The 27,075-nt window shown below is 40.7% G+C and overlaps 1 protein-coding gene across 15 annotated transcripts in view; it reads left to right on the plus strand.

Moving 5' to 3' along the window:
- Window positions 1-27,075, plus strand: part of APBB2 (amyloid beta precursor protein binding family B member 2) — a 171,215-nt gene that overhangs the window by 40,591 nt on the left and 103,549 nt on the right. For 9 of the 15 annotated variants that reach the window (XM_039550370.1, XM_039550367.1, XM_039550368.1 and 6 more), the window contains 2 exons: window positions 13,502-13,598; window positions 22,824-22,933. In XM_039550370.1, the coding sequence (XP_039406304.1) occupies window positions 22,888-22,933 (46 nt within the window). In that variant the 5' untranslated portion in view covers window positions 13,502-13,598; window positions 22,824-22,887. Of the gene's footprint in view, window positions 1-13,501; window positions 13,599-22,823; window positions 22,934-27,075 lie in introns of those variants that run through there. The other 6 variants (XM_010401754.3, XM_010401756.3, XM_010401760.3 and 3 more) reach the window with 2 other exon arrangements.

Consider the following 27,075-nt stretch of genomic DNA (forward strand, 5'->3'; position numbering starts at 1 on the left):
CATGTTGGAGCAGGCTCCTGGCAGGACCTGTAGACCCATGGAGAAAGAAGCCCATTCTGGAGCAGGTCTGCTGATAGCACTTGTGACCTTGTGAAGGACCCATGCTGGAGCAGCCTGTGCCCAAAGGACTGTGCCCTGTGGATAGGGACCCATGCAGTTCATGAAGAAGAGCAGCTCCTGGGAAGGACTCAGGTTGGAGAAATTTGTGGGGTGCTGTCTCCTGTGGGTGAGACCCTGTGCTGGAGCAGGGGAAGGGTGTGAGGAGACCTCTTCTGAGAAAGGAGCAGCAGAGACAATGTGGTAAACTGACTGCAGCCCACATTCCCAGTCCCCTGGTGCCGCTGTGGGGAGGAGATAGAGAAAATGAGAGTAAAGTTAAGCCCAGGAAGAAGGGAAGGATTGGGAGAAGGTGTTTGATGATTTGATTTGATTTCTTAGTACCCTACTCTGATTTGATTGGCGATAAATTAAATTAATTTCCCCGAGTGGAGATTGTTTTGCCCATGGTGGTTAATTGGTGAAGTTTCTCTCCCTGTCCATATCTTAATCCAGGAGCTTTCTATCCCCTGTCCAGTTGAGGAGATCAGTGATATAATAGCTTTGGTGTGCACCTGGTGTCCAGCCAATGTCATTCCCCCCATAGAGACCTGGCTTTGGAACAAAATATTCTAATTTGAGGGAAAAGAGGATTGTCGTTTTGTTTAAAAGTTATCCCTTCAGAAATCTTTGTGTTTGTTTTAATGTCAGCATTGATCTGTCTCAAAATTACTGAAGAGAAGAGATGGCTTGGGGTAATATTTTATTACCTGATAGCCTCTCCATTTTTGAGAAGCATAAGTAATTACAAATAAGACATCACAACATATGCTGAAACAAGGCCAATGGCAGAATTCAAATTATTTGAAAGTGTTCTTTACCAAGGGGGGAAGTGGACATGACCCTGGCAAGGAAATGCTGTCTCGGGTCTGGGAGGGTTGCTGTCCTTGCACCTGAGACAGAGCAAACATGCCAGATGACTTGGGTAACATTTATTTCCTCTCTTGGGCTCTGTTTTATTTAAGCCATCACAATAGAAATCTTTACTTAGCTTATACAAAGCTCAGTCTCTTTCTTTCCTGGTTGTCAGGATTCATAGAATTGGGTCAGTACTACAGCACTGTAGTCAGATGCCCTGGTCTGCCATAACCTAGCTACTTCATTCTCTTAGGTTTGGAGGCTGTGTTTTTGCTGACTGTACCAGCCATATCAGAACTGTGTTAAATTTAAGCATAATTCTTCATGTGCCTGTAAGATGACCAACAAAGAAGGGTGTAGTAATCTAATGGTCTGCTCACACCCACAGTGTGAGTTTTGCATACTGGTATCCCTAATTAGGACTTTATCTTCTGGAGTAGTATTTCATTGAGTGTGGTGAGCTTTTAAAAGTATTCTCTGCTGCTTTGGTACGGTGATCTTGCAAAAAGATGGGCAGCAAAACCTGTGTTATAGGAATACTTGCTGAATAGCAATAACTGTTTTTTAAAAAATCCACTTTGTTAAGGTTTAAACATACAGCAGCTGTATAGCCTGTGCTATAGGAATTATGGAATATTTTTTTTTTGTAAGTAGAAATAGGTTTGATTTTTTATTTCTTTTAGCAGACTATCTTTAAGATAGTTCACAAGCTGCTTGTTAAAAGTACAGACAGAAACAGGATGAATTGGAAAGATAATTGGTAATAAATATGCCAGGAGATCAGATGGCAGGTGGCAACTGGCATGAACATGCTGAGAATTTTAAGGCATCCTCTCAAACCGGGTTTTAAAACACACATCTATTTGGCATATTATATGGAAAATGATTTTTTAAAATTATTTACTTGTACATTGATCTCTCGAAAGATTTTATAAATATCTGGCCGAACGGATATGTAACTGAAAAGAAATGCAAAAAGCCCCGTAGTCTTAATTATGAATACAGGGTGCAGAATCCTAGCCCCACTGATTTAATTTGGAACAGTTTTTGTCTGCTAATTACTGCTATGAACAAGGTTTTCCCCTCAGTTGTCTTTGTTTCTACTCTAATACTGTCGCAACTGTTGCATAAACTGTTCAGTTTGCAGGAGCACTGTTGCCTCTGTCAGATTAATGTTTCTCTGAGCAGAAAACATATCTGTGTATGGCATCCAGTGTATGGGGACTTGCATGATGTTTCTCCAAGTGAAACCTGGTGGCTGCTTGTTGTACTCTGTCTCCTGCATCTGCCAAAGCTTGCAGGACTTCTGGGTATTGCCCAGCCTGGCTGATGTTTCTGACAAAAGGTATTTCATTTAAAATGCTTGCTACTGTGGGCAGCAAATGCCAGAAGCTCCTAGATCCTTCAAGGGGGCTTTTGCGTGACTGGTGCTGGGATTACCCTTCCCTTTCCTTCCGAGGTTGCAAGGAGCAGGTCTGTCCCTGTATCAGCTACTCATCCTCCTGCAGAGAATGAGGATGATCTATCTGGCTGTGCTGAAATTAGATCAGGATGTGTGGATTTCTGTAAGCTTCCGATATGATCCCAATTAAATTTCTTTTTTTATTTTTTTCACTCTTCTGTATTTAAACAATACTGAAAAAACAGAGGGGGCAGAGAAGATTTGAGAACACTGGCTACATGTGTCATCCAAACCATTAGTGCTGGCAGTGCTCCTGGCCTGTCACATGTGCCAGATGTGACATCTTTCAATGAAATTCAAAGGCATGGTGAAAGATTATGGGCATGGTTTCACATCACTTTTGACTGCTCCAAAATTAACATTTTAAAAACTGTTAGCAGCAACTGTTAAAGGGTGTCAGTCCATCTTCTTCAAGCTATTACAGCACACCATCTCCTCATCCCTGGCATTCTTCTGGCCCCCTGTGCAAGCAGATTCATTGGAGGACCCAGCTGAAAACTAATCCCTCAAAGAAGATGCATCTTTGTGACCATGTGTCTGTGAAGAGGTGGTGGAACCAGTCTAAAGGCCAAGGGCTGCTGGAAGAGACAGTCAGCTCAAATCAGCGTAGATGTAAAACTACAGTTACCATCACTCTGCTGGCTGGGGAACAGCAACTCTGACTCTTACTTTCTGCAGCTGATTGTACATTAAATGATTCCTTGTGAGCACTGCCTGTTCATACGTGGATTTTAACTTGTTTACTCCAGGACTCTGTTTAAGTTCTGCCTACATGAGACTAAAGACAGTTCCAGCTCTTGTTTTTACATATTTCAAGTTTATACTGAGCTTAATTATGATACTAAATTTCACTGTTGCTTTTAACTATGGGAATAAGTTAATTTTAAATAGAGTTAGCTGGTCTTGCAGGCGTCTAAAATGTGTGCCTGTGTCCATTCACATGCATACTTATACATATGTATATACACATACACACTCTTATCTCTGACAGGAAGTCTTGAAGCTGCTAGTTCTCCCTCAGTAGCTCTGAGAATAACCAGCTTCCTAGGTGGGTAAGCTGGAAACAATGGGAGTTATTGTTCTTGCCATTTGTGACTTCAGCAGAAATTGTAGAGGTTTACTTTGCATACTGCTTTCTAGCCATTTCTGGCACCATTTAGGTTTTGAAGGGTCTGATGGAGAATTTTAATGTTTTTGACTTTCAGATGGTCCCGTTTCAGCTGTCTGTGTTAAAACATGGTGTGACTGGTCAGTAATTTTGTTTCCTAGAGCTGTAATTCTGCACTTGAACACTAACAAGTTCCAAGACCTTTTGGAGGTGACCTGTGAGGAAAAGTACTTTTACACTACAAAGAGTTTTGAATTTTATTTTTCAGTTGTGGTACAGACCTCAATCTAGGTTCAGTGAAATCAGTGGCTAAATTTCTTTTGATTTACTGGAGGCTTCCTCAAGACCTTTATCAGCATTTCAGTTCAATTTGTTCTATCATATGCTTTGCTTCCTGTTGTAGAGCACCTTCTTTTTGATTTCATACTTTACATATTTTGTCACAGTTTAACCAGAGCGGATCAATACGTAGACAGCCCCAGAATTCTCCCGTCAAAGCCAGCTTCTAGTCTTTATCAGTACACGTTTTGGAAGCTATCCAGTCCTGCTGTGTCCCTTCAAGAGGTTACATTTTTTTGCTGTACTGATTAACTTAACTGTTTTGAGTAAATTTGACCACCTGTGGCTACTGCTGACCCTAGATTCCTGCAGTACCTCCAAGCAAAATGCTAAACATAGCTGGCATTCTTGAAATCGGGGTGCTAGGAGGACAAAGCACTGCAGTGCACAACCAGGGCAGTCTTTGGGGGGAAAAATCCCTGCTTCTTATTGTTTTAAAATCAATTTGGGTGCACAGTGCTGAGAGGTGAGATTCCTCTCACTGTGGTTATATGTGATGCCCCTTGGTTTCTTACTGACATGGATGGTTCTGCATGAATTGGAAAAAATTCAACGTAATTCTCTGGAATTGAGGCCTTAGATAAAACAAAGGGATGACGGGAGGTTTTAATTCATAGCCAGAAATTATAGGGATCTAAGTGAGCTAGAGCAAGGCAATATCATTAGTTAGGAATTATTAGGGAATTTTATTGCTTCCATTTGGAGCATCTGGTAACAGCTGCTTAGATCAGGTCTGTTCTGAGGTGGCATTCCTGTCTTTTAACGAAAGTGGTTTAGCAATGTGCAGGCGATTTTACTGAGGACTCTGCAATATTGCAGTGAAACCTTAGTTTCTGTTGTTTGACTTTTTAGTATTGACATGATGTGTAAATATAACCATTTGGCTGCTTAATTAAGTGTGTGATGTCCTGTAGGAAAATTTCCTTTTGATTCAAGAGGAAATTAATTTAAAGCCTTTTTGATTTAATATACAGACATAGCTGCTTCTCATGTGTATGAGCTTATTTTAAAAAATAACACAAAGACAACACTTGCTAATAAAAATCTAGGTCTTAAAACCTTAGGAGTGGAGACCTTGGAAAGAACATAAATGAACATATTTTGGGCAAAGCAATTTAGCTAATAATTGTTCTGTGGTCTTACTGTTGCTCTTCTGTTAAATAAACCACTTTTAAAGTGGTTGTCTTTTGGAAAAGCTTCCTAATCAATATTCGATTTTTATTTTTTTATTTTATGAGTAATTTCCACATCAGACTTGTGAGCATGCATTGTAGTTCTTGGATGTGTAATCATACATGAGCAGAAATTGTTACTGAAAAATGTTTTTTTTTAAGTAGAGTTGCTGATCATGGTCTTGGGGCATGTGGTTGTTTGGATCTGATAACTTGTCTGCAATTGTTGGAAAAGATTTTTCAAATTAATTAAGATTATGCTTGCATGTTGCAGGGTAGAATATGGCTAAACTTAGGGGAATAAACTCTTGAAGCCAATAGGATGGTAAAGGAAAGCTTTGTGAAATTTTGGGTAAAGGTGTAGTTAATGCTGTTCTGCAGTCTGAGTCATCCTGAGAACAACGGGAAGTCATTGGTCCATGCCAGAAGCAAATGTAAGATACAGGACTTACTTGTCTGGTATGTAAGTACCAAATTTCTTGTCATGTGACAGCCATTCTTTGAGGTTTTTTTCTTTAGGTAGTGGTTCTCTTGACCTTTCTATAGCTGACGAGTTTGTATCTTCTATCTTCCTAATTTCTCTTCCCTGGAAAAAGTTTTTTTTTCTGGTGTTTCTAGAATAGTTAATTATCATAATTATCATGATAATAGTTAATTATCATTTTCTCAGGAGAAACTCTTCTATCAGAGGCCTCAAGTTGGTTAAAAAAAAAAGGACAGTCAAAACAGTAAATGTATTAGGTAAGAGATTTTAGCCTCATAGCAGAATTTAAGACAGTAGGAAGAATGTGTGTTTTTCGAAGATGATTGGAAAATTAATCTCATTCTTTTCATCAGGTGATTGCACCATTAATAGTTCTCCCTATCTGAGGTAGTGAATTGAGAAAATACTGCATAGCACTAGAACTGTAGTGTTAAGTAAAAAAAAAAAAAAAAAAAATAAAATTTTTTGCTTCCTTAAGAGATCGACCCTAGATAGTGAGTCAGCTCACCAGCAATGATGATTAATAAAGCAATAAGCTAGCTAAGGATTTTTTCTGTTAACCACCAGTTCTTCTGAGCAAGAAATAATTCCAAGTACTAGCTGACCCTGTTTTGTTAAAAAAACAAACCAAACAAAAGGACAACCCAAAAGTCCCCAAAACCCCAACAGTTGTTATATTTCAGGTGATGGAGATAGCACAGATTTGACAGCTGCTTCTAATAGTGGTTCTGCCTTAATTCTACTAAGCAGGTACGTAATGGTCTATTCCAAACCTTTCATAGGCTTGCATAAGATCTTCTACTGTAGGGCAAAAATGTGCTGTATTTTTTTTTTTTAACTTTGTCCCACCGCAAACCAGACTTGACAGAGGCTTGTAAGGTAGATGAGATGATCTCTTTTTACAACTAATCACATATAGGCAAAAAAGGTTTGAATATGTTGCCCTGGTGTGCAGAATCAGTATGATTTCTATTAGTACGTGTTGAAGTTAGAAATTCTTTACTGACTTTTAGCTGGCTTTGAAGCTGAAATTATGAAGTCTTGTAACAGCATCATTAAAATTAATTATGACTAAAACTGAAGAAAGATGTGAGCATTTATTCTGTCTTGGTTTTTTGTTTTTTTTTTTTTTTTTGGTGCAGTTATTTTAGGCATGTAGTCTGAAAGTCTGCCTGGGCATTAATGAATGCAATGTGGTCTCTTGCTAGATAAGCTTTCCTATAGAGGTTTCCTTGGGTATATGAAAATAATGTGAAAGAAACAGCATACAGCAACTCAGATGTGAGACAAAGACACCCTTCTAATGGCACATTAAATCTTCAGCATGAGTGGGTGCCCAACAAAAGCTGTGTGAAGGGCAGGCGTGCTGGCAGAGTGGTTGATTAAGCAGGATGCTGAAAGGCAGAGTGTGCCAGAGAAGTCAAGCTGGCATTGCCAAGTGCTTTGTGTCATGATATCTGTTATCTCTGTGACTTGCCCTGATATGGTGGGTCTCAAGGACGCTCTAAGATGGAGCACTTTGGTGTGTGCAGCATAAGCTGTGGAAAGTACTGGAGAATATTAAGGGGGGTTGTGGAGAATGATACAGTGATAATAGTCTTCAGAATAGGAATGAATAACTTAAGTGAGTTACTGGGAGAATTTGTGCCTAAAGCATAGGTCATAATGCCTTTTTGAAAAGGAGGTGACTTGCAAATTCAGATTTTCTTTCAGCTTTGCAGTGCACATTTAATAACCTGGCTTCATTCAGGCAGAGTTACAAGTGAAGGCTGAGTGTGGCTCCATTTTAATTTATCCTAGTTTAGCTAATGCTTTGAGAAATTACTGTCTCAATGGTGAGAAAGTGCATCTCTTGGGAAGTGTCAACAAAGGACTACCTTTCTGGGGAAACCGTTGCTGGTTTGTGGAGCTCTTGAGCTGAGCAGATGATGAAATATTTTAATGTGATCTTGTGAGAGGGTGTATTGCATTTCTGTTAGTGTCCCTATTTCTTCTGTAACTACTTGTCCTGGTTTGCTGGGTTTGACTTGTTAATGTATATGCAGAACCTGAGGTGAAGAGGGAATTGCTAAAGAGCATGCTTGCGCCCTGGAGGGGGAAGGATGACTTAAGCTGAAATGCTGCCTCTATATCCCATGGGTATGATATGTGGTAGAGTGACTGGATCTCCTGCATTATTCATTGCCTCTGGTTTCTGCTGTGACGTGGGTGTTTATCACATGAATAGTTGTGCTGTGGGTTGCTGCAGAAGAGGTGTGTGTGTGTGTGACCTGAATACTCATCACCCACAGGTCTCTAAGTGACAGATAAAACCTGGTCTCAAGTATGGTGTGTCTGCTAAGAAGTCATATCATTTGGAGATGTTTTGCTCTCCAGGCAACTTGTGGAAGAGCATCTTTAGTTGCTTCTAACCCTCATGGTTGGTCTCTGTCATATATTAGCTTTCAATTGCTTCCTTAAGATACGATGCCTGTGTGAAAGTAAGTTTTATTCCTAAAATATATTTGGAAAATTGTTCAGCTGGCCGTGTTGCACCCCCTTGTGCTAAGAATAAGTTTTTTTGAGAGAAATTCCAGGCTGCTTTGTTTTCAAATATTGATTCAAGTTTTTATTTCCACTTTTAAGGTTTTTAAAATTCTTTTAAACTCAACTGCTTAAGTGTTTTCAAAGCACACTTGTTTTGCTGCTGAAGTGCTATCATCAAATTGTGTGTTGGGCTTTTGTGAGCTCTAAAATTTGGGTCAGGACACGTGAGCAAACAGAAAATATGGGCATGATTGCCATCCGCTGGGGGGAAAACATGCTGCAGTGGTACTTGCTTGAAGAGTTGCTATTGAATGATAACATACCCCTGTGTTGATCATGCTGTGCTTTTGCCATAATATCCTAGAGACTGTCAGCCTCAGCCCAGGTGTTTGCTCAGACAGTTTTGTACTAGCAGGAATTGTCTGGTTCTTGTTGCGAGTCATGATAGCAGTGATACTGAAAGCTGGAGAGGAGTGGACTCAGGGACTGAAAGGGGGATACAAGGCTTCACTGTGCTGCTGGGAGGATGCTCAGCACGTTGCAAACCTGCTTCAGGCAGGGCCCTGAAGTGTGGGAGCTGTGTTCTGGATGTCTCTAAGCTGTCCCTATTCCAATGGCTTTTGCATACTGGATGTATGTGTGCTGAGACCTCACACCAGAGCAGCACATGTCTCTCTGGAGCAGCTCCTTGCCCTGGCTGCCTGGTTCACCCTTAGGAAGCTGAATTAGTCACCAGTGAAAATACCAGTTCTCTGGGGCTGTAAGCATAGGGTATTTCCATGAAGGGTTTTAATGGTAAGGTAGTATGATTTATGTGTAACTATAGCGGCAGAACACAGTTCAAAGTGGGCTTTTTGGAGTGCACAGTATGACAGGACCATGTGAGCTGAAGCCAGTGCTGTGCACTGGAAGATGTCAACCACTCTGAGGCTGAAGATGAATTCTGCTTCAGTGTCACCCAGTGCTTTGCTTTCTTTTGATTTGGTGTCTGTGGAGCACAGTTCAGCGAACAGTAAGACTTGAGAAAAGCAATGAGTCATGCAGCCAGAGGACCAAAGTAATACCCTGGTGTTTGTGAGCAGTCAATAGCAATGTGAAGGTCTGCATAAGTGTTTTGAGGGCAATGGTGAGGAGGACTTGCTAAAATGAAAATATAGGTTGGGGCCAGAGTGGCATAAATGTTTTAGTCCTGTCCCCATGTGCCTGTTTCTGATCAAAACATTAAAAGAAAGAAAAAAAGCCACCTTTCAATATCTGCTTTGGATATTTTTAATTAAAAGAATCACTAAAATGAAGGGAGGAGACCTTAGTGTCCTTCATAAATATAGAGACTTTCCCTCATCACAGTCTCTTCTGCAGTGACCCCCTGGTCAGTCTTCATCGTGGGGAACAGGGGGCAAAAGACACATGCCCATGTCCCAGGAGGACCTGAGGCCTCCACCTGCCCTTTCCAGGAAGGTATCCAGAATATGCTTTTTAACCTGGAAGGGGAAGAGAGGGACCCCTCCTGCCGATAGTGGAACACGAAGTCTCTTCAGTTTTGTTGGACTCGTCAGGGTTCATAAATAAAACAGTGCCATGTGCATTTCAGTGTTTTATCCACTAATTGTGAAAGAAATGCTTCTTCCTGACCTTCAAAAATTTAGGAAGGTAAAACCATCTAAGTGATGCAATTTTCCTTTTGGTCCTCTGGGGCAGTGAGTTAATGTGTTCGATGCTTCTTTCTGTGAATTTGGCAGAAACTACTGCCAAAGAAGGTGAGATGCAGAGAAAGGTAGATGCTGAAAGTGTCAGGGAATTCTTGGGGCGTGACAGCAGCCTTCTGCTCCACCCCATCTTTAATGAGTTTTTTGGCCATCATCATGTTATGTGAGTTCTCCGTGGTTGTCAGGCTGTTTTGCTGGGGTTTGTTTGTTAGTTAGTTTGGTTTTAAACTATTTCCAGACTAAGACCCCTAGAAGCCTCATAAAAAATGAAGCTTTCCTTCTCCTTTTGGAAACAAACCCCAGCAGCCTGGGTTCTTGGGGTGGTTGCATGAGACTTACTGGGAGGCTGTCTGATGGACTGAAGTTAGACTCTGTTAATGTACTTTCTAGAAGGAAAGAGAAAAATATATCCCTAAAATAGATGACCATGCTGTACTTATTAATTTTTGATATTATGCTGGATGACTTCTTTCTTCTATTAAGAAACTGGAGAAAGAGGCAAATTTTAATGGGGGGGGGGGTATGAAGGATCCTGGGATTCCTATTTAAAGACAATTTAAGGCAGAGCTCCCACTCTGATAATCTGAATGTGGCATGTTTGCATGTCCGTGTGTGCCTAGAGGAAGCTGCAGTATGAAAACTGCCACTGGTTTTGTACTGATACCAGTTCACTCAGCTCTGTGTGATGAATAGTGTACATGTGTAATATCCTCAGTCTCACACAGGAGTTCATAACTGTGCTTCCATTCTAAAAGTGCAGCAATTGTGAAGTCTGTAGTTATTTTTTGCAGAGCAACTGGATTCCTACTGACTTTTATGTTACTGCTTTTACACCCTTTCAACCTGCCCAGCAGACAGGTTTGCAGTCCAACAGCAATATATAGCCATTATTGTAATGGACACAGAGGAGTGCTCCAGAGTGACAGAATTCTTAAAATTTGTGTTCCCTGATTCAAAAAGATGGATTTATTTTCTTATAGAACAAACTTTCAAGGTGAAGAAGTGGAAGATTATCTGTTGCTCTCCCTGGAGAGATATGCCACCCCCAAGTCCAGTCTGGCTGCTCTGTTCTTTAGCCCATCTGACAAGCAGTTGCCCTTTGGGCAGGGGAGAAGAGGGTGAATATTTTTATTTTTTTGTGTCAGTTTTTAGATGTAGGTAGATTTAAATCAGAATTCCTCGTTCTAAGTCAGCAGAAACATCTGAAAATCTTGCTGGTGCAGGTTATTTTACTATCTAAAGACAAAAAGAAAAGTACTAAGCTGTTGCTGAGCAACCTACCATTTATATAGTGTGTGTGCTTCAGGACAAAGAGTTACTAAAGTATAGAACTGATATGTACCCCATTTTTGCAAAAGAAGAAAATAAGGACAATTTTTTAAACTCACACCTATTATTACCTCAGCCAGTTGTTTATTTCATTAATGGTAACGGTATGTTACTATTTTGTCATCTGTGGGTGTTAAACATTTGCTAATTCCTTCTCTACTAAGGGTATAAGAGCCTGTGTGTTATCTGCCTTTCAATTTTCTGCTTTTAATAAGGTCCTAAATGAGTTATTCCTGCTTGCACAGGTCTGGGAGGCTCATCTGGCTCTACTGTTGGCTGTCTGAGCCTTTCTTGAAATATGAAGGTTTATAAACAGGGTGAAAAAAGATTCCTCTCTTCATTTTCAAGTCTGCCAATTTTCAAGGCAGGCAATGTGGTAAAAATGTGGGTGGAGAAGTGGACATTTTCAGCAGCATGCAGAGGAAGGGAAAAACACTCAGGGTGGTGGATTCTCAGCTGGGAAATAGAAAATGTTGGGTGTGTGGCAGCACAGTTTCAGGAATTTATGCCATGAGTGTTAAAGGTCCTTTTTGGTCAGAGGTCAGATGTCAGTTGTTGAAACTTTGTTTTGCATTTTTCTATCTTCTGTTTTGTTGAATAGGCTGGTTATTCATACCTTTGAGACCCTTATTTTGTATTTCAGGCTTTCTTCTGATCTCAGAACTGGCAGCTGACCTTATCTTAGTTTGCATGGAAAAACTGTCTTCTTTCAGGTGTAAATAGATTTTGAGTTTGAGATTATTTTTATTATCTTTGAGCTTATTGAATTGACTGCTGTTTCAGTTGCAGTTATCCTAGGCTTGGTTTAGAACAAATTAAGTTTCATATATAGGATTCAAAGGGTTCATTATAAAAATGGCAGTGCCAGGCCACACAGATGCATCGTTTTGATTACGTTGGGAAGAAATCCCTTAAAATTATTTGGAAAAGCTGGCATGTATGCTCAGCCTGTGAAGAAGTTTGGGGTCTCAGCACCTGACCCAGGAAGTTTTGTTTATATAAACCCATGTATCTCAGCTGGAACTTGCTGGTTTCTTGGCTTTCCTGGTAGGAAGGTGTTAACAACACGTGTTTTCTTTCTCTCCCTCTTTTTTTTTCCTGTCTCTTGAATACTGAAATCTGATCATCTCAAATGTGCTAAATTGAGTTAGAATATTAGTTTAATGAGAATTGGTCTGTTTTCTTCCTGAAGAACTTTTTTTTTTAAAGTGCAACTTTATTATTGAAAATAAAGTGAGTATATTTTCTGGATTTTTAAAAAAAGCTTTACATTTTAAAATTACTTTTTATCTAGCTTATAAAAAGGTCTGTTTTCAAGTTCCAAAGGTCAAATACCTTTTTTAGCAAGGATGTATTTAGCTCTCTTAAATAATCTGCTTTGTCTCAGCACTATCTAGGATTTATAATTCTGTTAGAACTATAGGATTTCTGTTAGAACAAAGAAAAAAAAAATCTCTCTTTAAAATGCAATATAATTTGGCTTGATTTAACCTGGCTTTTGCTTTAATAAAGAAAAAAACCAAATTAGCAATAGCAGATGAGATTTGTATCTTTGGTCTTGCATATTTATTTTCTCCACATGGGGGAACAAATAGAAAGTTGAATACCGCCCTGAACCCTACAAAGTAGTTTGACTGACAGATATGTTGCTGCTGCTGGAGCATCTTTTGATGGGAGGATAACCTCATTGTGTGAGGTTTTATATATATTTTGGTATATTTGTGGCATTTGGTACTGAAAAATACATATATGTTTTTCAGTACCAAATGCCACGGCATTAATGTAACCACTTGCCAGAGGTGAAATGACTGTGAAGCAGTCCACAGACTTTGCAAAAATAAATTATATACTTGATGTCTACTAAACAAGCATAATTGAAAGCATGATTTTTTATGAACATACTGTTTACTGAGTACATTTTGCTGCTTTTTTGTAACTTGGGGCTCATGTCTATCATCTGGATTAATTTTCTTCTTGATATTCAGTGTTTGTGCATGGGGAAAACTGCAGGTCTGTGTTGCAGCGTGGAGGGAGAGAGAATTTAAAGTGTGCCTTGCAGTGTGTCTCTTAGGTACCCAAGCTGCCCTAGGCTGGCAGCAGATCATGACACCTGCCTGGTTTGGGAAGATCCCTGCACTGTGGTACGTGGATCCTCTGTTCTGCTTTTAGTTCTCCTGTGTGCATGTTGTTGACTGCAGATGGTTTTAAGGATGTAAACTGAAAGTGGCTGCTTGGCTTACTCAGTCACTTGTCAGTGCTCATCTGATTCCCAGGCTCCCACTGCCTTGTGGCTCCCACCAGCACAGGGGGTGGCTGTGCAGGTTTCTTCTGGTATCCTGCACCTTTGCAAGCTCAGTAGTTTTCATTAATCCCTCTTTACTCTTCATAAATTAAAATATAGGATTTGGTTTTGTTTTGCAGCTTGCCTAATTTGTGCAGCGACCTGAGGGGGTGCTGGTTTCCAGGACTCCAGAACTTGGTGCTCTTGTACAAGCCTTCCACCAACAAGCTGGGAACAGTAAGTAACCTGCTCCATGTCTGGGGATCCTCTGGGTTGGGGGCACCCTTTCTGAACCTTTCATATCCCACATCTTAAACATTGAAGTTTCGGCACAGACACTGGAGGTACCTGTATTTCTATGCAGTATTTACATTGTTTATTATGATGTTCATGAATGGGGGTGGTCCAGTTCTTCTAGTACTTCAGAAAGAGTTCTTCGTTTATCCTTTTTTGCTGATTAGCTGTACTGCAACTTGCTCTGCCACCTCATGTGGGAAAAAGCTGTACACAACAGAGGTGTTTCACAGTAGTGCTATTCCTCTGTGCTGTCAGTAATGGTACCTGTTAATGCAGACACCTGTGCTGGATATCAGTGTTCTGTGCAGCACAGAAGTGCAGTCTCCTGTGATGTATCCAAATGGTTCTCTGTGGGTCTTGGAGTGGGAGGGAGGCCGACAGCAGCAGAGCTTTGTGACTCCAGCTAAGGCTGCGTATGTGGAGAAATGATCTGGTGTCATGCTCCCCAGCAGCATCTGTTGCCATGGCTTTCCCTTCCTTCTCACATGACTTTACCAGGCTGGGGATGTATTTCCCAGTACCTGGCAAGCCAACAGGATTTCTCATCTTCCAAAATCAGACATGCAAGAAGTCTGGATATTTTACTTTTGAGATAGAAAAACCAGACATTGGTTGGGACAGGGATAAAGAACGCCACGGAAGGTCTCAGAAGGTCATGGAACAACTGTTCTAGAAGGAACTGTTTAAAGAAATATCAGTGCAGGCTGTTTGTATTGCTTTATAATTCTCTTCCTCTGTCCTCACACCCTGGAAGTTGGCTTAGTTTTGTTAGCTCAATGTGTCTTTTGAGGGCTTTCTAGTATGCATGAGAGTTAGAAACAGCTTTGGCTTGAAATCCTGGTCTTCAAGCAGTAGATGGGTTCTGCTGTGCTCACTGCTTTCTTGAAAGGGTAGAGCACAGTGAGTTTGGATTAGATCGTTTAGATGCAAATGGACAAAATGGATAAACTGGGAGTTTTTGTCTCGAGTAATAATACAAAGTCATTATCTTCCTTTTCAGTATTTAATGAAGGATACCAGCAGGATCTAGAAAGTGGTGGGTTTGGTTTTTGTTTTTCTGTCTGGACAGTTGACAAACTTTGGGGTTTAGCAGATACATCAGTTTGGTGAGAGAAGTTGGAGCTCTTCACACTAGTTAATTGAGAGCTAGCAAACACAGAAATTTTAACCTTTTTATGGAGTATCTGGTTCTGCTTTGTCTCAGCTTCCAATTTTTGCATCCATTCTTGGAAGGGCAGCAACAATGCTGCATTGATTCCTACAAGATACAAGGAAGAAGAAAGTGGAGAGTAGTGGTGAAATGCTACAACAGAAAACCTAGCTGTGCTTGGAGAGCTTCCCACAGAAAACAAAAGCACTCTGTCATCTCTAACTTCAGAAGAAATAAGTACCTTCTCATTTAGAAATGCTGTTTTTACCAGACAGTCAGCTTTGAAAAATATTTCTCATGAATCTTATTGTAAATGAGGCTCAGAATATATATCTGAAATATTGCCCTCTTGGTTCAGGCTTTACAGGGAGATCTGTGTTACCCAGTGATGATTGCTTTGATCGTGTAATGCCTTTGCCCTCCCACAGCTCCTTAGCTTGCCAGGCGTCCTCCTGGCACACAGCCCAACCTGCTGCAGCCCCAGATGCTCAGAGCACCACAGTTCTTTTTTAATGTGCAAAATTACTTCTAACTTCACAAATCCTTACCAATGAGCAAGTAAAATTGGATCGTTAACTGATACCAGTTCAGATAGCTGCACTGAGTGAATGAAGTTAACTGTATTTATAACAAACTTGCAAGTGCTATAGACAGTGCTTTTCCTTGTGTTAAAACATATATGGACTTGTGTAGTTATACACAGAATGTCCTGATGTTTTCTGTTGCTGTTTGGTGAACAAAATCTGCATTGAGATAACTTAATGTAGAATAAATGTAAAAAAGTATGTATCATCTGTGCAGGGGCTATGGTCAGGGGACTGTGGATGCCTTGAATTCAGCTTGCTCTATGTGATCCAGCTGGAGAAGTACTGAAATGCTAAATTTCAGAAAAACATGATTTTGATGAGTTATGGTCTGTGTGATAAAGCCTTAAACAGTAGGAATTTTGTTCAAGTGATTAACAGTGATGATATCCTCCAGAACAGAGTGGGAAATAATAACATTCATCCCCACAGGGTGTATGGGAACCTAAACGAGGCAGGTGGGTGACACAGTACCTGGACCGATGACCAAGAAAAAGAAAAGCCCATCAAATATGGAGAAGAGGGAAAGCATCCAAATCAAAACTTGTTAAGGGAGAAATTAGAAGCACAAAGGCAGCCAAGAAGTATGGAAGACAGAGAAATGCAAGCAAGAATGTCTGCATGCAACAAGAATTTGAGTAGTGAGAATTTGTTGGAAGGAGAAATGATGGAGTTGCCAGACTTTCTGGGCAGGACAGGACTTTCCAGATATCTGAGCATGTCTGGTGTTAGGTCCATGTGTGGTAAAACCATAGAAAATGTGGCAGGGCGGGAGTGCGGGCAGGACATCCTCTTGTCTGTGGGATTGTGCTTGTCTTTCCGGTTCCCGGAAAACTTTAATCCTGTGCCAGCAAGTGGAGATGACAGGGAGTGAGTAGTTTGGAAAGCAGGGTGGCTCTGTGCCTCTCAGCAAAGGCAGGTGGAGGGGAGAGCATAACCTCCTTGATGTGCGTGCTGCCAGACAAAACTGGGAGGACAGATAAGGTCTCTTAGGTAACAGAAATCTTGGGAAAAAACCTTCCTGAAATGAAAATATGTATTTTTTAAAAATGTTGGTAGTTACTAGATGAAAGTAATGGTTAGGAATTGTTGATTACCTCCAAAAAGGTCACACATGCAATGATACAAGAGATGTGGCTAGTAGACAACATTGTACTTTCTCCAAGAGGCAGTTTGACTTGAGAGATCCATGTCCAGTAGCTGTTCCAAGTACAGAAAATGAAAGTGCTGTCTCTGTAGGTACCTCCAGAAATCAGCAGCACAAATTCCTAATGGCCTGGCTCGCACTTTGCTTGCTTGTTTGAATTGTGTTTTCCTACTGTTGTCTAACAGGTGATGCTGCCAGTCACTACTTTGAATGCAGGTGTCGCGGGTTCAGTTTGTAACCGGGCGGAAACACCAATTTAGTGTAGTGGTTTGGTCCAAAATACTCATTACTGTTTATCTGCTGTGAGATAAGAATTAGGAGAAATGCAAAGCAGGCACCAAACTTGAAAGAATATAAAGAAGTTTATTAACAGACCTAAAAGAAGAAAAAAAATTATACCACCTTCAGAACTCTCCTCCTCCCCCCCTTCCTCCCTTCTCCCACTGACAATGTTCAAAGACAACCCTTAAGATGTTCAGTCTGTTTACCACTTCCATAATAACCTTGTTCAGTCCATTTAGAAAGAGAAGTCTCTTCTTGCTCATGCTATGAAAACATTATCACAACGAGACAGCCGCCCACTTCCAAATATCGTTCAGTCCATTTAGGAAGAGGAGTCTCTCTGCCTGCGTGTGAGTCCTTTCCCCCCGACTTGCAGTTTTTCCCGCAACTGCCTTCGAGGGTCCACTCTTGAAGTTTTTTGGGGTACAGTTTTAAGGTTGAGCCGTTCAGAAACAAAAACAGAGGCCCTTCTCCTTCCCTGGGAGCAAAGGGTCTTCATCATCTTCATCTTTAGGACTATCTCTGGGAGCATCTCTAGGGACTGAGGTTTTCTCCTTTCCCATTTGGAGCAAAAGTCCTCATCTGGTTCATCTCTCCCTGTCCAAACTTCTCATGAAATTACAGCTGCGTCGGCATCTGCCTATCTCAGCGCAGGTGCTTTTGCTTATGAGTTGAACGCTCCACCCTCCATATCTTCATGAAATTACAACGGGATACTCTGATATATCACAGCTTCACAACAGAATTTCAGCTTTAAGCATCTCCTCTCTCTCTTCCCTCAGGTTTTCAGCTCTTCACAGCAATAAAAAGGGTTAATCTCACCTCGGCCTTGCAGCTTTGCAGCTGAATGTTGAATGTTTCTTATCGCAGTGGAGAGGGGGGAGAGCCGAGCCGCTCCGGCTGCCCACGGCAAGGCAGTGGGGGGGGTTCCATGGCTGGAACAGGTCCATGGCCCAGGATGGCCGTGGCCCGGCCCAGCCTGGCCCAAGCAGGGCCTGGCCGGGCCCGCTGGCCCCCACACGGGGCCCGCAGCCACCTGTCCCAGCACCGGAAACGAGAGAGAGCTTGGAGGGGGAGTTTGCCTATTCTTAAATGTGGATCACAGAGGTGATCACAACTTTAAGTGGCTTAGAGAATTGTCCATATTCAAACTGGCCAGCTGATAGGTTCTATCAGTTCCCAGAGGAAACTGTAAGCACCCCTTGGCAAGGACGTCCCTTCCGGGACTATGCTTGCTAACCTATGACAGCAGGCAAAGTGAAAAGCAATAAATTTGTGTTATATATGCAAATATGTACACAAAATTTGTGTGTATATTCAATTGTGATTTCTTAAAATGAGCTATCCACCAGTCTTACAGACTGAGTTTTAATTTTTTTTCCTCCTAGATTAGCCTCTTTCAGTGTCTGAACCCTTGGCTGTACTGGATCTATTTTGTATAGGATCTGTGGCCTGTGTGTGCTTTTCAAACAATGCACAGCATTCCTCTTACCCATTCCTTAGCAGACCTATTTTCTAGTATTCAAAGCAAGACTTTAAAGGTAGAATTGGTTTATTTGCCAGAATATCACACAGAGTGTGCTGGAGTGTGATTTCTTGAGTAGCTGTCCCTTGAGAAACATCGTGCAATAACCTTTTCTTTCCCCACACTGTAGCTGTTCCTTGCGAGTGTTGAGTGATGTAGTCAGTCACACTTGGATGACTCCTGTAGCTAATTTGCAGTCATCTCCTTTTTTCATATCCTTTTTCTTGGGCATGTGAGGGTAGGTCTGCTGGTGCAATCTGTTGTATGAGATTATAGCAGCCAATATGAAGGTACCTATGTTTTTGTTTGAACACACATGTATTTATAGCAAATGTTGCTTGTAGAGAACCAGGGAAGGTCAAGGAGCCAGCTGACCTCATAAGCAGCAGCAAGCATGAAAAAATAAATTTGGGTGAAGCACAAAATAGCTTTAATGGCCATTAATAGTATGGAGGTTGGACTATGCATTGTTTGTTCTGAAACAAAAGGGAATTAGCTCAAGCAAACTGGATTCTGTGTGCCTGCTGTATGGACAGAACTCCTGGTTTGACTCACTGAAAAAAAAAAAAATCACAAAGAATACCAGAATTTAGTTTGTCTTTTGGGGTTTTTTTCATAGTATCAAAAGATGAATACAAGTAAAATTAAGTTTTATGTGGCTGTCATAAAACCCAAGAAATGTGGACAAGTTGCAAGAAAAGCTCTGTAAAGAAAATGGCTTAGGAAGATGACAGTCTCAGTTGAAAGTCATGGCGGCCTCTTTCCAAGATGATGTATGTCCTCATTGTGTGTGATGATGAGTGGCTGGTAGCTCTGTCACCACAGCTCCTAAAAGGGACTTGGCCTGAGGTGAAGAGCTTTCAGGTGCTCCCTGGGTAGCAGGTATGCAGTGCTAGTGCTCAGGTTTTGTTTCCATGGTTCTCTGTAACTGCTGCAGTGTGGGGATGTGTTGGAACCCGGGGTTCAGAGAATTTCAGTCTTTCAGTGCTGACAGTCAGTGATCCTCAAAAGCGCACTGCATTTGACCTGAGGCCTTGGGAAAAACTTCCCAAATTATGTGATAGCACTGAGATTGTTGCTGTGTAATTAAAGTTATATCACTGGGTGGAATATGTAGAGATGTAGAAAATTTAAGTTTCTGGGATATAGTATGTAACGAAATGGAGGATTTGGGGTGTAGGTTAGTTCTTCTTCTTCTTCCTTCTTCTTCGCAAGCTCAGGGTTCCAACACGGATGGCCACCTGAAGAGAATCAGGGAAGATTATTGGGAAGGGACACAAAAAAAATCTTCAGGCAGAGCTATATCAAGTTATTTCTTGAAGAGAAGCCATAAGGCTATCTGTCCATTTGTGTATATGTAGTTTTAAATTATAACTATAAAGATGGAAAAATCACTATAAAACATTTTTAAAGCAAATTTGCAGTACCATAATAAACAACAAGCCACAGAAAGCTGTTAAGAAACACATTTGTTACAAAACAAATGTGAGCCAGCAGGTTAAAAACTATTACGAAGACCTGATCTGACTTACTAGGTACATTCAGATTTAACTCAGATTTATGTGGAGTTGTGGATATCTAAGTTGTACCTACAATTAAAAACAAAACCAAACCCAAACCTGTACATGCATGATATGTGGATTTTTCAAAAGCAATGTTTGAGAACCCCTTCCATTTTGTTTATCGGTCTCATGGATGTATGTGGAAAATAAGGGCTAATTTTCAGATGCTTTAGCTATGGCATTTGGGTACCAACAAGGTCGGTCACAGTTCTGTGAGATTTCCCTGAGCTTGCTGAAGAGCAGAAATCCCCCCGAGACTAAAATTTGTGAGTGGATGTGCTTAAAGAAAGGGGAGGTCGTTTTGGCTACTCTGGTCACAATTCAAAGATGGTTCTTAAGGAAAAACAAAACAAAACCAAACAGAAACCAAAAAACAAGAGAGAAAACCCCCAAAACCAAACCCAAGCAGCATCTTCATTTGTCTTGATCTGAGTATGTCCTCTCTGGTACATACAACCCAATATCACTTTTATTTTGTGGAGCAGTTTAACTTCACTTGCTGTGTGACACTTGCTTCTTAATTGACTTTTCATAGTTGGCTTTAATCCACCTTGTAAATCTTTGAAGGTCACATTTTATGCAGTAACTGATGAAACCTTTGCTATAATGAGAATCTATCTTTATGTTGTCTTTTCCACTGAGATTTATGGAGTTTTAAAATGTGATATTTTAAAATGGCCATACCTTTGTGTCCTGACCTCTCCCAGGAGTGGTTTGTTCCCAGCCTGGGCGCACTACTTCAGGAGAACCATGCTGTACTATAGTTCAGCTGTTTGAGAGCATGACTGTAAGGTTTGGGATTCTTAATTTTTATTTGCTAGGATTTTTATTATGGTATGGTGCAGAAGGCCCCCTTTAATACTGTGGTGCTAGGTAGAGAAGGAATAGTCTGTCTTAACTGTAGACATTTGATAAAATTTAGTGAGTGTTATTGCTTTGGGAAAGTGTATACCTTTTAGAAAGACAACAATGCATTTATGAAAAATGAATAATCTTGCAGCTCCATACATACATATGATCAAACTCTTTTCACAAGCTCTGGAAAAGAATTGTAAATACTGTCATCTGGTTACAGTTTTTGTTTTCCCCTCAGTAATTTTATTTTCTAATCCTTGCACAGCTAAAGACTGTTCTCTTGTATTTTGTTATGAATTACAAACTTGGTCCATTTGGGGTGAGGAGCGACTTAATTTTTTTCAATAAATAAATATGTATTTTTAGTTTTATTCCTACGGAACAGGAAAGGGGAAGCAGCCACCTGTAGGTTTTTCCCTTGTGCAACTTTACATTGTATTGAACTAGTAGGCCACCAAAAAAGCTTGAAAAGGTCTGTTTGACCCATGGCAAGGAGTTGTCCCATATTGTCCTGCAAAAGAAATGCAGGGGTTTTTGGCTGAATGTTAATTTTACTGCATACCACTCACTTTTCATCTTAACAGCCAGAATTCTTTTAGTGGCAAGAGAGTACTGTCTCACTGATTCACTGAACTTTCCCCATCGAGGGGAGTTGAACAGGACATGCTTTGTCAGCACTGATTTGGAAAACAATGGAGATCTTTACCTGTTTTTTGGACTGTCAGGTATGCAGCCTTATAGGTGGCTGTTTCAGAAGTAACCTACAAGGGCTATGTAGCAATGGTATGCAATTACATTTAAAGTCATTTTAAGCTCAGGCTGCCATGGTCCCATTCTTTCCACTTGCTCTCACTAGCTACCAATACTTGTGCAACCACCATGAGCCAGTTCAGCAGCCTAGTCTGACTGAAAATATGTCTGGAGTTTTCAGCTGTGTTGGCTCCCAGACCAGCTCACCAGAGAATTGCATGGGTGCCAGTATATATAAAAGGCTTGTCTAACTCAGGAATAAGCTAGCGTTGTGTTCAGTGAGGGAACTGACATGTCTGAAGATTTGGGGCTATCTGCCAGTTTCAGTGCAGTGCTATTTTGTCTGTGTCCTGATATTTCTCTTTATTTCCTGGATAGAACCAGCTTGTGCTTGTAGCTGCAGCCTGAGACAGTAAAAATCCTTAATGAATAAGGAAAAACACTCCTCAGAATTTGTTGCTTTTCCTGGTGTTTCCAGCAAGGGAGAAAATGAAATAAGAGGGAATGTATCTTAACAAATGGTGTGGTTAACATTCAATATGTATTGCTACATGTCTGGGAATATGAAGGCTATTCAGGTAAACTAAGAAAAAGGTAAAGCTGAAAAGCAACTGAAAGTCATATTTTAGTAAAAAATTCTACACCAAAGAAAAAAACCAATGGGACTTGCTTTTAGACTAAAACATTTTGTACTAGTTATTTGACAGGTTCAGTAGCATTTCAGTTAAGACTTTGGATTTGTTATTCCAAACTGACTGTAAGATATGCCATGCAATTTTTTGTTTGCTTGGGGATTTGATAGTGCAAGAAAATTGGTACATGGGTTAATAGCCTGCATTCCTGTAAAGACACTGCTGGATAGAACAGAACAAAGCAATCAGTGTTATGTAGCATGGATAAGTTTTGCTTCTATAGTAAAATATTCATAAATGATTGCTTAATGATTGCTTCACAAAATTTAGGACAAACATAGTTTTTAAATCTCACCTACTGGCTATCTCTATTAAAAGCCAATAGCAAGCTCTTTCTTGCAGTGTTTGTTGTTCTATCTCTGTCATGGGCCAAAAGAAGCCACTGTATGACCTGAGATTTCTTTGTGCCTCAAAATTTATGTGAGCTTATTAATGGAGGCCAACCACCAATAATAAATTTGTGCTGCATGTATAGCACAACAGTTCATCTCCTCTGACAACATGACTATGAATAATTTATAGATGTAGTTATCGTGGAATTTGTAGGGGTCATTAGCATTTTAATGAAAAAGATACAGCTGTTGTACTAAATCTTCACTTTTTTTTCTTCTCCCTCAGTTAAGAATTTCGATCTGTACTTTGGAAGCAGCTGACAGCGTGTGGTAATGTGCTGACTGGCACTATGGGCAGGCGGTACCCAGGGGCTCACTATCGGCCAAGCAGCTCATGTATGTATGCAATCGCTCTAATTTATTTGTTGCTTTATTACTTTTGAAGGCTGCTAAGCCTATAAATTTTGAAATAGTATTTATAAAGAATGCTGACATATTCTAATCGATGCCAGCCCTTCTGTGTGTGTACCCAAATAGTAAGTATATTGATTTATGTTTAAACTGCAAAGGTGCTTTCTAGAACTTTAAAAACTGGCTTGCTGTGTGACTTGACCAGATCTACTGCAGTGTGCTGTGGTTTGAGCTGTGTTCAAGGTCTCCAATTTCATTTATTATGGAGTTCTATGGTTAGCTGCTATTCCTCTTCCCTTCCATCCCAGGCTTTTAATACCAGATACCTTCAAATTAACAAGCTACTTGAGCTCAACCTAAAATGTCACTTTGCACTATAGCTTCAATTGCTTCGAACTGCAGCTAACATCTCCAGTTCAGATTATTTATATTTTTGAATTCAATATTATTCACATTGTTTTTTTCCTCTGAATTGTATCCTATTGGATTTTATTGCATCATGTCTTACTGAAGGTTGTCTTCTGTAGAAGTGCAAAAAGGGAGCTCCTAGAATTTATGACCTCGCTCCTTCCATCAGCCACCACACTGCAGCGGTTCCACAGTGCAGATCATGGGAAGTGAGCTGATGTGACCTCCTTGGAGAGCTGTGGGCTAGCACCCCACCTCCAAAAGTCTGCTGCTGGTCCTTGTGCACTTTCTGTTCATCCCTCAGGCTACTGAGGTGAAGTTGTCGTAGGTTAACTTTTGTATTCACTCTTCCTTCTGCTGTAGCAAAAGAACATGATCTCCCAGGGCTTTTCTTGGCATCAAAGCCAGCTTAATAAGCTCTCACTTCTGTACTGTTCTTTCTGTTCCTTAAAAGACTCCTTTAAAACCCCTGACCACTTCGGGCATCCAGCTCCGCACATACTTGTGTTGGTTGATGCAAGTGGTAAACTGCAGTGAGAGCTGACAGCTGTGGCAGGACAGGGAATTCTCTGGTGTTTTTGCCATTGGACATGAGGAACTGCATGGTGAGACCCTGCATTCAGAACCTGACTTTGTGGGGTTTTGCCTAACCACAGGGCTAAATCCTAGGAAGTAGTAAAGCATGTTTACTTTGATAGATGCCATAAAGGTATGTCTTAAAATGGTGCTTTAGAGCCAACTTAGATATTGTGTCCAAAGACTTTTTTGAGGGATATTGTCTATGGTACAATGGAGGAAATAAATGGTTGTTACAGTTTTGACAGGTCTTTGGTGGTCATGTGCTGGAGTACTGAGTTGGACTGATCTGTTTGAATCACTTGGCATTAAATCTAGACACCAGCTTTCAAATGTGGCCTCTCGGTGTACTGCAGGACATGATATTCACATCCCATGCCTAGGCTTGAAGCTCAGAGTTTTAAAATGTTCTGGTGTAGAAGTATCTCATCAAATCCATTCCTGCTTAGAGACAACAAGTAATGGCCATTAGATATTTACCAGAAGAGCCTGAAATGCTTTTTCTGTTGTCTAGTTGAACAGTTTTGGCATGAAGAAGTGGAATTGTTTACTTGGGTGAACGCTGGGACTCCCATCATCTGCCGGGGCCAAAACTTGCATTAGAATCAACTGGCACCAGAACTCCCTCAGTTTGAGGACAGGGATATCAAAACACCTACTTCATGACTGCTTTGTGCTTTTGTTAAGCTAAGTTTTTCCTTTCCTTAACTTGTCAGGGTTTCTAAGCCAGGAAACTTTCTTTGTTTCTTGACTTTGTTACTGTATGATTTGTGCAGCTTCCTGGTGCCTAACATAACATGTGTTTTGGACATCCAGCAATAATGGTATCAAAATTGCCCACTATTTGGGAGATGTGGATCATAATGAAATCTCTGATAACAGATTAGATCTTGATGGAAGTGCTGATAAAACACATGATTTCGCTTTTGTGTTCTTTGCATAAATAATGAGTAATTGCACCAACTCAGTTATTGTATTTCATGTTTACAGTTGTTGCAATCTTAGTGTTGTACATCAAGGACTTGGTGCAGCCTTAGGCTTTACTCCCTGACTTTATTTTCTGTCCGTACGTACACATATACCTAAATAAATCTGTGAAGGGAAGAATTAGGTCTGTGTGGAGTATAGCAGCTGCGTTGCATCTTTGGTGGTAAGGTAATATTTCATCCACTTATGGCATTGACTGCTTTGTTGAATGATTTAATAAATTTAGTGGGTAGAATAGTGTGTGGCCTTATGAAAATAACAAAAGGTTTTATATTCATGGAAACATGTAACAGTTTAAATAGAAAATGGCTTATTTGAAGCCCAGTGCTAGGAAACATATTTCCTATATAGGTGCTGAATGTATAAGAAACAGCAAGGTTTTTAAATTGTAAAATGGAAAGCTGTGAATTTAACGGGTGCCTGCTGGTTTAGACTTTTTAGTGGAGGGTGACTTTTTTGTCCCAAGCAAACTTTTTTTGGGAAATGCCCTTTTTCTGAAGCATTCATAAATCAAGGGTGACAATGAAAGGAAATATTCCTTGTGAGATGGCATTCCCCTGGACTGCAGATGGGAAAGATTTGAGTCTTGGTTCTTCATGATCATCTCCCATGGTAATGCTGCCCTTATAAATAATTGAAAGTGCTTGAGGGCAGAGAGAGCAGGGTTGATTTTTTAAAACTTGGGGTTTTATTTCCCATGAGGAACACTGAAATTTCTGCTCTGCCTCTGTCTATTCAGCTTCCCAAGGAATGCCCAACTGTGCCTTTCTTTGCACTGAGCTTGCAAGGGAGCTGTTGTTTCATGAAACTGCTGGAAAATCTGAGTTTCACTGCAGTGAGATAAAGGAACAAATGTGAGAATGGTGACATTATAAATAACAGCAAACCCCTGAAAGAACCCTAAACTTCCAGTCTTGCAGCAGTGCTGATAATTACACTGCCATTAGCACAAGATGAGTTGGTATAAAAATGTATCGTGGTGTGCCTCTGTGGGCTTGGAGCTGCTCCTAGAATAACAGATAACTGACCCAAAGAGGCACCTCTGCCAAAGGAGGAGAGGTGTATGTACTGTGCAACTCTTGGTAGAAGCATGTCAGTAAAATTCAACATCTGCAAAATCCTGCCCTGTATCTCCTGACCTTTTCTTTCCAGAGAAGGACATCTTGGTGAATGAGATTCAAGCTTTATCACTGCTTGGCTCATGCTTGGGCAGATGACACTTTTCTGTAAAGTTTCTTTAAGAGCTCCACATAATAGCTGAGGAAAAGGCAGATGACTGATGGAGTGGAAGTTGCAGAAGTACCCAATGGCATGGGTTGCTCTCTATGTTAAAGCCTCTCTGGTGTGGGTTTCTGCCTTTCCACATTTACTATGTGGAGACGGCACAAGAACTTCATCTTCCTTTTGAGTGATCCTGGTGAAGCTCCAAAGCACATGCTCATGTTGGCACATAGGAGCTGACCCAGAGCCTGCAGATGAAAAGCTTTCTTTAGGAACTCTGAGTGTAGTACTCCGAATGCCTATTGTCACTTATGCATTTGTTTCTTAGCATAATTAAATAGTGGCCCTATCTCAGGACCCTGACAGGTCTGTTTCTTCTTCATGGGGGAATCAGAAATAGAAGCTGATTGTTTCCTTGTAATTCCACTTGGAGTTGCCTATGGTCATGGAGAACCACCATGATAGCAGATTTGCATCGTGTGTTTGTCCCCTTTCACAGAAACTCTAGTTCCTTTGGTATTCAATGCCTTGTGAAGATCTGTGAGTTTGTAGAAGAACAGAGAATTTTGGCTAGCATGTCAAGAACTCGGGATTCTGTGTTACAGTTCAGGCCAGTAATACTAGTAGTTTGTTCTTTTCCACTTGTTCAATGTCCTCTACAGCCAAGTGTTGAAACCGAATCTGCTTTCAGCCACACTTCAGTGTAATTAATATAAATGCCAGTAAGTGCAGTTGCTTTTCTGTTACGTTCTCCTTCCACTTTATTATGGATTGATCCATTTAGTTTATGGGGCCCATAAAGCAAATATGATACTTGGCTTTCATTTACGAGCACGTGGTTTATCTATGAGCGCTGTGGGCAGAGGTTTCTCAGCATAGTACAGCAGCCTTCTCTGGAAGCTCTGCTGGCTGCATCAGGCCAGGATTCAAGTCAC

The sequence above is a fragment of the Corvus cornix genome, chromosome 4 (assembly GCF_000738735.6).
Source record: "Corvus cornix cornix isolate S_Up_H32 chromosome 4, ASM73873v5, whole genome shotgun sequence".
NCBI classification, from domain to species: Eukaryota; Metazoa; Chordata; class Aves; order Passeriformes; family Corvidae; genus Corvus; species Corvus cornix.